Consider the following 12,398-nt stretch of genomic DNA (forward strand, 5'->3'; position numbering starts at 1 on the left):
TGGGGTGCTTATTTTGATTTTCTCAGAAAAATTAAGTTAAGTTTCCAAAGGTCTCTCTTACACTCACATGCACACACCCTATGCTCCAAATAAGAAACTTTGCTTTTTGCACTGCAACAGTTGTTTAACAGTAAAAATAGCTAATTTGACTTCTTTCAAACAGGAAAAACCACCAACAATTAAGAATGCACGATTATATGGCTTTGCAATCAAAAAATGTCATTTTAATGGAAGTCAATGGGGCAAAACAGTTTCCAACATAACAAAAGGGTAGTAAATTTGCCCAGAGTCTATTGTTGAGTTTTTTAAGACTTTTAAAGCATTTTCCCACAATTTGTGTACAAATTAGATTTGTTACCAAAAATCATTCCATTTACTGAAATACAGAGTAAGTTGTAGCCAAATTAAGACTTAAAAATCCCCCCCAGAGTGGATAAAAACATCCCTAAACGCACATAAGGGTTACACAGGACATTGGTCCTCAAGTCCCTAATTTTGAAACAGGTCAAGCGAAAACGCAGAATACTGGTTTTCCCAATACCCCAACTTCCAATTTAACTCGACATCACCACTGAAATGAGCAGATTTGAGTACCTTGGATGTCTGGCAAGTACTTCTGGTACTGGTCCACCTCACTGCTGTAGATGGTGAAGGCCAGGCGTTTGAGTAGCATGGCTCTCTGCTCAAGCTCTGCATCTCGATTGGTGAAAAGACTCAAAGAGCTGCTCTGAGCCACAGCAACTCGGGCTGCACATATAGAAAAATGTTAGCAGGATGATAATGACAGAGCTATAAAATGGGCACAGCTGGAAAGTCTATTTGGCAGAGAGGAAAGACTCACTCATTAGGTCCCTGAATGTGGTTTTGTCATGAGTCATCAGGTGGTCTATGATTGCTCTCCAGCTGTAAGAGAGAGAGATGTGGTCAACTAGAAGTCACATTGCCCTTTAAGCTGCAGAAAAACTACTGCAACAAAAAATATATGATGTGCTATAACAGGACTCACTGGCTGACGCAGGAAGAGTCCATCTGGAAAAATGTATGGTCCATAAACAGGTCAAAGGCTTCCTTCTTCCAGGCTCTCCGGGTGTACTGATATCCACTGAGGCTGCTCAACAGCTGGATACATGCACGATAACTGGGCGCATTGTGAGCACTGGCAGACAGAAAGAGAGTAAGTCTTTATTGTAAATTCCTTATTTTGTGTATACAGCAGTGGTCTCCAACTCAGTTCCTGGAGGGCCACAGCTTTGCATACTTTAGCTCCAACCACCTCCATATCACACCTGCTTAATAGCCTCTGGTAGTCTTGAACACCTTGAGTGGTTGGATCAGCTGTGTTTGAGTTGGAGCAAAACTGTGCCAAGCTGTGGCCCTCCAGGAATCGAGTTTGAGACCTATGGTATTCACCTTATTCTTTGTGTATGAGTGGGCACAACCATGTGAACCTTTTTGGCTTGAGACTTCCGGTCTCATTCACTTCCATTCATTATTAGACGTAAAAAACAGCTCATTCTGCTGCTTGATGTTACAAACTGATATTTTCTTATTAAATGATTCTACTTTGTCTGTATAATCATCCAAACACTCGTTTGTAGAGCAAGTAGTCTGATAGTGCTTTTGCGGTTTATTATTCTAAGTCATTTCTCCCATAGGCAACTGAATCAGAAGTTCTAAAACAACTGCAAAAACTAGCACACTTCTGCATTGAAGAATAAAGTCAATACAGTGTAGGATTTTCAGAGTTCCCACTCGAAGCTAAAGATTAAATTCCCTGATCTTTCACTGTCTTTCTCTGACTAAACAGCTGACCACTGGAGAGTGACCAATGATAGCTGAGTGGTGTGACAATTTCATGAAGCATAGCAATGTGCATAAAATGTAATGTTTATAATTGGGTATTTATTGGTATTCTTATATCCCAAAACTTGACCTTTTGCATAGTTTTTCTCTCTCTTTCTTTCTTTTCATCATTTCTATTAATGATTATGTATATATGCAGATGTTTGAGTGGAATCTTGTAAATATGTGCATGTATAAATTGTTTATGGAGGTATATCATTAAGTATATACAGTTGAAGTCAGAATTATTAGCCCAACTGTTTATTTTTTCCCCGATTTCTGTTTAACGGAGAGAACACATTTCTAAACATAATAGTTTTTATAACTCATCTCTAATAACTGATTTATTTTATCTTTGCCATGATGACAGTAAATAATATTTTACTAGATTTTTTCAAGACACTTCTACACAACTTAAAGTTAAAATTAAAGGCTAAACTAGGTTCATTAGGTTAACCAGGCAGGGTAATTATGCAAGTTACTGTATAATGATGGTTTGTTCTATAGACTATCAAAAAAAAAATATATAGCTTAAAGGAGCTGATAATTTTGACCTTAAATGGTTTTTATAAAATTAAAAACTGCTTTAATTCTAGCTGAAATAAAACAAAAATAAGACAGAAGAAAAAACATTATCAGAAAAACTGTGAAAATTTTCTTGCTCTGTTATACATCATTTAGGAAATATTCAAAAACGAAAAAAAATTATAATTTTTAGATACTATATTATTTTATAATTTTATTATAAAAAATATATTTTTATGATTCTGACTTCAACTGTACATTTGCGAGTGTAGATTTGCTCATATTTATTTATATTTTACATATGTATATTTATTATTATTATAGTCACACTTTAGAAAAAGGTTTCATTAGTCAATGCTTTATGTATTTAATAACATGAACTAAGTATGAAAAATATTTGTTTAGCATGTATCAATCATAGATAAACATTTACTAATGCCCTATTAAACTCTAAATTCATGCTTGCTGACATTAGTTAATGCATTGGAGTTAACGAACTAAGGAACGAACAGCTTTATTTTCATTAACGAATGTTAACTAACATGAACAAATACTGTAATAAATGTATTGTTCATTGTTTGTTCATGTTGGCAAATTTATTAACCAGCATTAACTAATACAACCTTATTGTAAAGTGTTACAACTATTATTTGCTAATAAAAAGTCAAATAAATGTGTATTAAAAAATCTGATCAAAAATCCATGAAAAACAAGCAACTGTTGCGAGAAATCCCTCCAGAATTTATCAGTTCTGCTGTTTCTGAATTTCATGAAAAATTAAGCAAATTATGCAAAATTTAGAGGAGCTTGCAGTTTTTTAATTGACGCATTAATTCTACAGATTTTGGCTAACCAAGTCACTGTTTAATTGTTTTTGCACCAGTCCTTTTAAAATGTCAAATAACGTTATATTAGCTCATAAAAAGTGCTCATGTGGTGTGCGATAGCTTAGAGCTGTCATAGACACGGCATGATGTTGTATTTCTCCCTGACCCACTTTAGACAAGCAGTATGACATTATTATAATACTCATTCAGTCAATGTCTATATAAACAAGGCTACGTTCAATGTATTGATTGCTATAATTTAAACATATTTTTTCTAATGCTAATTTAAAGAGAATTTGACCGTTTTGTTTATTTTGATCATTTAGAGTCATTCATGTATCCATTTTGATGTCAAATTAAAACAATCATAATAATTTTACTACAATTCTAAAATGAGTAGCTGAGAAAAGAGTGAGATGTCAGTGTAAAATATCCTAATCATAACAATAGGCTACACATGTGAAACAACGTTCTAAAAAACACAGCATAGAAAAACTGCATTATTATAAATGCAAAGTAAAATGTTGAATGACAAATAAAAATCCCTAACATTTTATAATGACTTGGACAGAAACATAAAATATTTCCAGACTTTATATGTCTGGGATAGACCGTATAAATTCCATGATATTCCATAAATTCCATGACCGATGGGAACCCTGGATTTTAAAGACTTCCTACCTATGGTTGCGCAGATAGGGCACAACATAATGCATAAGGTTGACCAGGAGAGGAATCACCCTCTCTTTCTCATCACTGTAGAAGACCATATCTAATAGATGAGCCAGCACCTGTACAGACACCCATGCAAACGTGAGAAAAATAATTAATTCCAGTAAAGGGTAATCTAAAGAGCAATGAAAATAATACAAAGACAAACTAATCAAGGCAAAGCACTACTTCTGGTGATCTGTGAATATTCCAAGTGTGTTTTATAGGGCTACAACTCACTACAAATAAAATAAGTTGTAACGTTGGTGGTAGATCTGGCCACAATGTGAATTAAAATAAGGAAAAGGCAGTGGAAGTGGCATTCTGTGTTTACCTCAGCCAGCAATGTGAGAGCATGGACACTGTACACAGACGGAGTGAAGCTGGAAGCCTCCATCACTGTTTGCATTAAATCTGAAATGCACATCCTGTTAGTGAGAGACTTGCCACACACTCATGCAGATGTGCATGCTAAAGGAAGTAATGTACGTCAGTTGTGCCTTTTATGAACACAAACAAACAAAGTCTCTGACCTTCTACATCAGCCTCCAGACTAGTGCCTTCCACCATGATCTGAGGAGAAGGTTTGACCTCCAGGTTTCTCCTCAACCATGTGGTCTGTTCTAGCGATGAACCTGCAATCGTCCCAATAGCCTCGACGATTTTATGAGTAACATCCTAGGGAAAGATGGATAAGTGTGAACATTTGAAAACAGATGACAAAAATGCTAATTCCCTGCTACTTTAGGGCCCGATCACATCGAACGCACTTTTCCATTCTAAAAATGCGAAGTGCAACACACTACCTTCTTTGTTGACAAGAAAAAAAGAAGCACGGTGTGCTTTTTATCATGATGGCATCATCTGAATCAGCTGCTTATTGTGCACGAGTGTTGCTGTTGATATTGTTATAAATGTAATATTTAATAATATTGTTATATTCAATATTTTTTTTTATTCAATGATTGGATCCAAGACCAGCGACGAGATGATCCCAAGGATTCCATATCCGGAACCAGGCCATATCCTGAGCTGCTGCTGCGCTGATGGTCGTGGGGAGTGGAGAACATGAGTCTGATTCCAGCGACGCTCCAGGGACAGACGAGTCTTCGCTGAGGCCATCTTCCAGCCTCAACCACGGCGAATGAAGCTCTGCACAAGACTTTTGGCCAGCGGAGAAATTAAAATGGTCGTGCCAAACTGAGTCTGGATCTCAAGGTTTTTTTTCTTCACTCCCATCAGGTGAAGTTTTTTTTCCCTCTCCGCTGTCGCCACTGCCTCGCATGGTTCAGGATTGGTAGAGCTACGCATCGATGAATTTGCTCATCAGTGTTTGAACTCTCAGTAATGATTAAATCACACTGAACTGAGCTAAACTGAACTGAACTGAACTTAAACACTAAAACCTGGACCACACTGTTCCAGTTACTATGACCATTTATGTGAAGCTGCTTTGACACAATCTACATTGTAAAAGCGCTATACAAATAAAGCTGAATTGAATTGAATATTTGTAAGTTAACTTGACATCGTGACCACTAGTCGTTCCTTCTTCTTTAAAAGTCTTCGTAGTCAAATACAACCGGCCTCTGAGCGAGCTCAGAGAGGATCACGTGAGGTGCTTCTATTGGCTATCACACAAAAAATTCACTTTTCATTTGCATAAAGTTAAAGGATTCTTAACTTTGTCGCATCGCTCGACACGCCTAGCTGGTCGCCAACGGTTGATTTCGCTCGCGTAGGCGGAGGTCACCGGAAGTGACACACTCTCTGTTGAAATGAACGGTCGCTTGTTCTTTCCCACTGCGGGTCGCTAGTAGTGTGAATGAGGTTTAAGGAGCGTGCAAAACGCTCTCAGGCCATTCTAAAAAGGAGTCTATCAATGAAAAAGCATGCTCGGTATGATCGGCCCCTTAGTTGGCATTTTTATATGGTTTATGCATACAAAAAACAAAACAGTGCCATGGTACAATGTAAACATGTCAAAAAAATTTACTTTTTTAGTAGGAATGTCAAAGTGAAGCAAAAGTCACCTGTAGCTCTCGCTGGTCCTTCTTGCTTTCCAGGGTGGGATTTTTAAGAATAAACTCATTCAGTACACTAAAAAAACAATTAAAAATAAATTGTTAATGATTCTTGCAGTCTTGCACAGTAAACTGATATGTCATATAAATGCTGTTTGATTGTTTACAAAATGGGAAACTATTACAAAATAAATTGATGATTTGAACATGTTAATAATCCCCTTCAACCATTAACAAATCCTTATCAATAATTTATAAACAGCTACAATCCGTTACATCCCCCTCCACAAAATGTGTTAAAAAAGAGTGGGTGAAGGAATAGGGAGTGTACATTTTGGAAGAAATGTGGTAATCAGGTTTGGAGGATATTAATAAACACTCTATTATTTCTAGGCATTGTCTTATTCAGTTTGAAATAATTCATTGGTTACATTATTCAAAAAAATATTACATTGAATCTTCCAAAATATTTCACCTCTTTGCGACAAATGTAATTCATTAGATGTGGATATATAAATCACAGTTTTATTTTTTGATCTAAGATACAGAATTATTGTATGGAATTTTTGAATTGCTTTCTGAGATCTGACAGGATCCAATGCTTTTTATTATGGAATTCTCTGTACGAACGCATTTATTGTCAGCTACACAACATAAATTGCTCTCATACTGTTTCACTACTGCCAAGAAGCTACTGCTAATGTTTTGGAAAAAAGAATGGCCTCCATGTTAACTCTGGCTAGGACAAATGACCTCTATGTTACATTTAGAGCAAATTAGAAAACTCAAAATTTTACAAAATATGGAATCCTTTTATCTGTTACCTTGAAATAAAAAACTTGTGGAATAGTGCATCATTTCTGTAATGTTTTATTATGCATTGTCATCATACTCTGTTGTTCAAACAGGTCTTTGTGAGCAAGTTAGCTTGTTATGTGGGTGGGTTTTTTATTTAATATTTTGATTTTCAAACCGTTTTTCCTTTTTTTGTTATATGTGGACAAAATATGTAAAACAGAGAATCCTTTTCCTTTTCCTTCTGAATCTGAATCTTCAATAAAACTACAAGTTTGCAAGACAAAAAAAATACAAGTAATAGCAATAAATGCACTCACCCTAGTATGAGAAACTGTCCTGGAGCAGGCAAACTGAGTTGCACAGAGTCCTTAAGCAACGCCAGGAGCGATGGCCAACTATCAACCAGACTAGACACTGAAATCCTAAATGAGACGAGACAATGGCAGTGAGATTGATAGAGTAATTTAAAGAAAGCATTTGGCTTGAACTGATATAGTACAATAATTGGTTGGTCCACTTGCCTCTGCACATAGGCATAGAAAAATTGTAGCATGCAGACCTCCAGGGATAGATGCTTCTGTAAATGAAAGCTAAAAGTAAGTACTAGGGCTATCTGAAAAACTAACAGCATTTTCTGGGGCGCAATTATGAAAGTTGTCAGGGTATATTCATAGCAATACCTTCTCTTTGGCAATGGCTGGGGGCTGCTTGAGCACTTCCTTTACAGTCTGTATTACAGTCTCGGTTCGCATAGCACTTACTGAACGAACAAGCTCCACAAGGAGAAGCTGCTCCTCACTAGCTGTGGGAATTACCTAAAATACAGACACACGTGTCAGTGTTTGTTTTGTTCTCCAAGTGTAGAAATGTTCTCCTGTAGACATCTATAGTTATTCATACCTTGTTTCTAGATGGAGTTTTAACCTGCTTCCTTTCATTCCACACATAAGCAATAGCAGCCATAAAGTGAGCTCCGTGATTCATTGAGATCGGGCCCAGCAGCTCTAAAATTTGCTGCCTGAGATTCTGTGAAAAATCAGAAGTACTTCTAGTAAGCAGAACGTGGACTACATTCACTCATTCATTTTTCTTCGGCTTAATCTCTATTTTAGAGGTCACCACAGCGGAATGAACCGGCAACTATTCCATCATATGTTTTATGCAGCTGATGGCACTCCAGCGGCAACCCAGTATTGGGTACAGCCAATTTAGTTTATTCGATTCACCTATACCAAATGTTTTTGGAATGGGGGAAACCAGAGCATCCTGGAGGAAACTAAACACAAACTTTACACAGAAATGCCGACTGGGCCAACCAGGACTCGAACCAGTGACCTTCTTGCTGTGAGTACTAACCACTGAGCCACCATGCTGCTCCCATGGACTACATCTGGATGGAAATCTCATCACTACATATTAAGACTAATGTTAAGTCTCCTTGGGGTACCTTTGTGGATCCTAGGTTGATGTTGGAAGTGGAGCAGGCAGAGGCTGCAGCTGGTCTGTCAGAACTCTCAGTCAGACAGAGGAGACCCCACAGAAGGGTTACGGAGGACATGATGGTGTGCAAGATGGAGAGAATGCCTGCACGAGCCTCTCCAAGGTGCTTCTGATCTACATTTGCCTGCAGCTGAGGAAATCATGCATGTCAGCACTAAACTCAATATACTAATTATAATTGAGTCAAACTGTGACATTCATTAAATCAAAATTATTTATATATAAATGATCAAAATAATCATTTTCATTACTGTACTCGACTGCATGACAAACTTAAGATCCAAACATGGCTAACTAGCACCCTCACCTGGTGATATTGTGATGTTGGATCTAGCAGACAATAATGGATTATGGCTGTCATTCCTTCTAGTACTGTTAAAATAAGGTCAGGAGGGACACACGGTGCCATCCATTGGGGCCTAGAAATATAAACACACACAAATTAGTTTTCATTCACAAAGCATTTGTTCAAAAATATGTCAAATTAATTTTTATACAGCCCTTCCAAGTAGCGTTAGGAAAATAACTTGTTATAACAGTTACTTTCAATGGGTGTGAATATTCATCACAAGTGATATCAAGCCACTTTGTGTTTGCCAATGTAAAGAATCCAGTACTAACAACTTTGTGAGCTAATACGCTTTGTTGTATGACCCTGTTACTGTGTTACACAACTGAACTGGACCAGTACCTTGTGTCTGTGAGGCCTGTCTCGTGACGGTATTGCTGGATAAGGTTGTCGAGGTTTTTGCACAGCTGAAGCGTAACAGATGCAACCACTCGCCGAAGCACTTTTCCCATGTATGGCAGAGTGGTTGTAATAAGGCCAATCCACTGTGGGTGCATCTTACAGGCATGATGTTGATGCAAAGCTCGAATTACAGCACATAAAAACATGCCTTGTGCTGTGATAGGCTGCCCATGTAGGTATTGCAGGGAAGTCATGGGTTGTTGTGGGTTGACATGCTCTACCTCGCCCCCAATCAGTTCAAAACCAGCCCCAGCACCATTAGCTCCTCCATTAGACCCATTTGTCCCAGGACCTCCCTCGCCACCCTCATCCACTGGGATCATCACTCGATGCTCCAAAACCACCAGGCTCTGCAGCAGACGCAGTAGTTGTGACTGTATGGAGCTGCAGTTGTCTAACTGGTCCTCTGACAGATTGATGACGCTGTCCTCCGAAAGGCCCTCCTCAACCGCAGCCACATTAGTACCCCGAACACGATGTTCATGCCACTTCTGTACACTAAAGATGGTGGAAAGCAAACAGTGTAGCACTACCTTCTGCACTTTGCATTTAGACAGTACATCACAAATAAAGCTGGCAAAGCCCTTGGCTGAGCCCCCTGTGACTTTAGCAAGCTCGCTGAAGAGCAGAGTCAACACCTCCACGCTGGTCAGTTGCATGGCATGGTTGCCTGAAAGATCCTGTGACGTGGCAGCCACATGGGCTGAGTAATAGCTGCGCAGAAAATAGAGACAAAGGGAGATTATGATCTCCAGGAACATGGCACTTCGGAAGGAGTGGGAATGTGAGTCCTGCGGGATAGGGCAGTAGAAGTCCTTGCCCATGACAGATATGCGATGGCGGGCTAGCAGGTTCTGCAGTAGAGAGAGCTGTGGTGTATATGTATTGTTTATGCTGGTGGTGGAAATGGCGCTCACAAATCCTGTTGGTGAAGCACGTAGCATAGCTGCAATAGCAGAGAGAGCATGTAGAGTCCGAGAGGAGTCATAGAGCTGAAGATAAAGCAGCACGTGCTGGTATAAGGGATGGATGTTAAAACGAGGAGGTGTCCCAGAGGTGCGAGATCCTCCTCCTCCACTCGCAGCCCCACCACTGGGTGAGCCTATATCACTCTCAATCTCTGATACTTCACCTTCCCCACAGCTGTACCAGTTCTCCAAGTCAAGACTGTCTCCAAAGAAGATGCTGGGTGGCCTGTTCTTCTCGGGCTGGTTAGTCTTACGTCTCTCTTCATCTTTCCTCTTGATTTTCTTGATTTTGGGCTTGGCTCCTGGTGATTTATCCACCAGGCGCTCCATAATCTTGCCCTTTAGACTGAGCTGGATGCTGCTGTGGCTGCGCTTGCGGTGCGGGTCATCTACCTGGAGACTCTGCTCTGTGGAAGCACTGCCACCGCCATCTGGCAGTGTAATGATCGAAGGGGACGAGCTATGCCGAGCAATGCCTTCCCGATGCTCCTCTTCCCCAGAAGCATCAATTGCGGCCACAGCAAGAAACTCCAAGGTTCCCCCTGCAACTAGTTCTGGAAGTGTTTTAGGCTGGGTGTTAGAGAAGGGGGCAAGTCTTTCCACTGGCTCATTTGATGTATCTGTGGATGAGTTGGAACTGTCAGAGTCTGTCTGAGGCCAGGCATCAGGAGATGGTGTCTCAGATTCTTTCTCCACCATTTGCACCACCCTGTCCACTAGCTCAAAAACCACAGCAGAAACTGCCTTGTGCATGGACTCTTCCTCTAATGAAACAGACTGACAAAGCATAGGATCCAATATATTAACAGAGCTGCCACCTCCCTCCAGTTCATCAAAGCTGCCGTTGTCTACAGTTGAGGATTGTGAGCCACTCGAATCTGAGCTATTGGGCTCCCCCTGCTGATCAGGTGGTTGATATTCGCCACACAGCTGCAGGTTCTCACTGCTAAGACTCAAGAGAGAAATACTGTCACTCAACGGGTTGACTGTGAGGCTAAAGGGTTCCATATCATCTAATGGAAGGCTTCTGCCAAACTCTTGGACAACCCTATGGCAATTCCCTGATATCTGGCTATAATCTGCAGAGGAAACAAGTGCATGTTTGTTAGCATATATTAGGTTTAATATAAAAAAAATGCAAATGCCAAATATATTTAAATCAAATTTAAATCTTACTTTCAGTATAGCCAATATCCCTCATGAAAATAGGGTCAGAGGGTTCATTTTCTGGTGGATTAGGAAAGGCCTGGGTCCAGTGTCGCTGTGCTTGAACACGCTGTATGGATACACGGTGGGTTTTGGGGTGCAATAGCAAAAGTAGTAGAGGTTCAAGAACACGAGCTATGTCATGTCTTTGCAAAACCTGGTTCAACCAGGCCCTGCCAACAGCACTTGAAGAGCCATCCCAATAACTGAGACTATCAAGCATGATGAACAGGGACCTGTAAGAGAAGGAGAATGCTAAGGTGATTGAACGATCATAAAAGCAGTGTCTTGAAATTATTTTCCAATCTGTTTTTGCATAATAAAACTACCATAGAAGTACTCTTACCTGTCAAAGGACCGATTAAAAGGAGAGGACTTGGTGATGTTTAGGTCTCTGGTTAGGTGCCAAAGAACTGAGAATTTTACATGAGCCTCCAGACGTATTCTCTACAAAAAAAAATTGGCATTAGATGTGTGAACATATGTGTGCAACATAGTACAGCTTGTTTGTGCATGCATGTTTGACTAACCCTGTCCCGATGCATGAGTTGCTGGCTAATGACATCTTCGCAAATGCTGGGCGAGGGAGCCAAATTGTGGAGCTGGTAAAAAAGCTCCACACTGCGCTTGTGATGCTGGGGAGTCTCTTCTCCGAGCTGATGCCATAAGATAAGAGCTACATTCTACAGGACGAAAGTCAGAGGGTGATCAAGATAGAATGGGAGACTACAACAGAATAAAATGAGCTAGGAAATAATGCAAACCTTGAAGAAATCTGTTTTCTCTGCAATATACTTCAAAATACCAGGTGTGAGTGGCGGTCGAATCACCACTGCAACACGACCCTGGCTTGGACTCATTGGCTGGCTTGAGTCTGGACTTGCCACACGCTCAGCTGTCACCATAGCTACAGACTGTGTAAGTCCTACAAGGTCCATGACAAGTGATACAGCCACTGCCTGAATACTGAAATCAGTATCGGAACAGCATGCATCCATTAGAGTCTGAAGCCACACTGCTGGCTGAATACTGTCACCTGTAAGAAAAAAAATTGTCAGAATGCAAATGTGTGGCATTGAATGTTTGTCAGTGTGAAACTGGTATTCATGTAATTTATATTTCTTGACAGCCCCACAATCCCTTTGCATTAAATAATGCAGGCAAGTCAAAAACAGGACATTTTTATTTATTTTCACTTCAACTGAAATTCCCAAGTTATTGTTATACAAAGAAATACGCCTGACTA

At 39.8% G+C, this 12,398-nt stretch overlaps 1 protein-coding gene across 10 annotated transcripts in view; it reads right to left on the reverse strand.

The window, feature by feature from the left end:
- The window catches only part of dop1a (DOP1 leucine zipper like protein A), a 34,874-nt gene that overhangs the window by 6,582 nt on the left and 15,894 nt on the right, over positions 1 to 12,398 (reverse strand). For all 10 annotated transcript variants that reach the window (XM_073926187.1, XM_073926189.1, XM_021473017.3 and 7 more), the window contains 18 exons: positions 11,917 to 12,188; positions 11,683 to 11,835; positions 11,499 to 11,599; positions 11,123 to 11,388; positions 8,919 to 11,025; positions 8,535 to 8,646; positions 8,175 to 8,357; positions 7,628 to 7,753; positions 7,408 to 7,542; positions 7,249 to 7,304; positions 7,045 to 7,149; positions 5,939 to 6,005; positions 4,439 to 4,583; positions 4,240 to 4,319; positions 3,876 to 3,985; positions 1,007 to 1,156; positions 842 to 903; positions 595 to 747 (listed from right to left, as the gene is read on the reverse strand). In XM_073926187.1, coding sequence (XP_073782288.1) covers positions 595 to 747; positions 842 to 903; positions 1,007 to 1,156; positions 3,876 to 3,985; positions 4,240 to 4,319; positions 4,439 to 4,583; positions 5,939 to 6,005; positions 7,045 to 7,149; positions 7,249 to 7,304; positions 7,408 to 7,542; positions 7,628 to 7,753; positions 8,175 to 8,357; positions 8,535 to 8,646; positions 8,919 to 11,025; positions 11,123 to 11,388; positions 11,499 to 11,599; positions 11,683 to 11,835; positions 11,917 to 12,188 — 4,383 coding nt within the window. The remainder of the gene's footprint in view (positions 1 to 594; positions 748 to 841; positions 904 to 1,006; positions 1,157 to 3,875; positions 3,986 to 4,239; positions 4,320 to 4,438; positions 4,584 to 5,938; positions 6,006 to 7,044; positions 7,150 to 7,248; positions 7,305 to 7,407; positions 7,543 to 7,627; positions 7,754 to 8,174; positions 8,358 to 8,534; positions 8,647 to 8,918; positions 11,026 to 11,122; positions 11,389 to 11,498; positions 11,600 to 11,682; positions 11,836 to 11,916; positions 12,189 to 12,398) is intronic.

This window comes from Danio rerio, chromosome 16 (assembly GCF_049306965.1).
Source record: "Danio rerio strain Tuebingen ecotype United States chromosome 16, GRCz12tu, whole genome shotgun sequence".
Classification (NCBI taxonomy): Eukaryota; Metazoa; Chordata; class Actinopteri; order Cypriniformes; family Danionidae; genus Danio; species Danio rerio.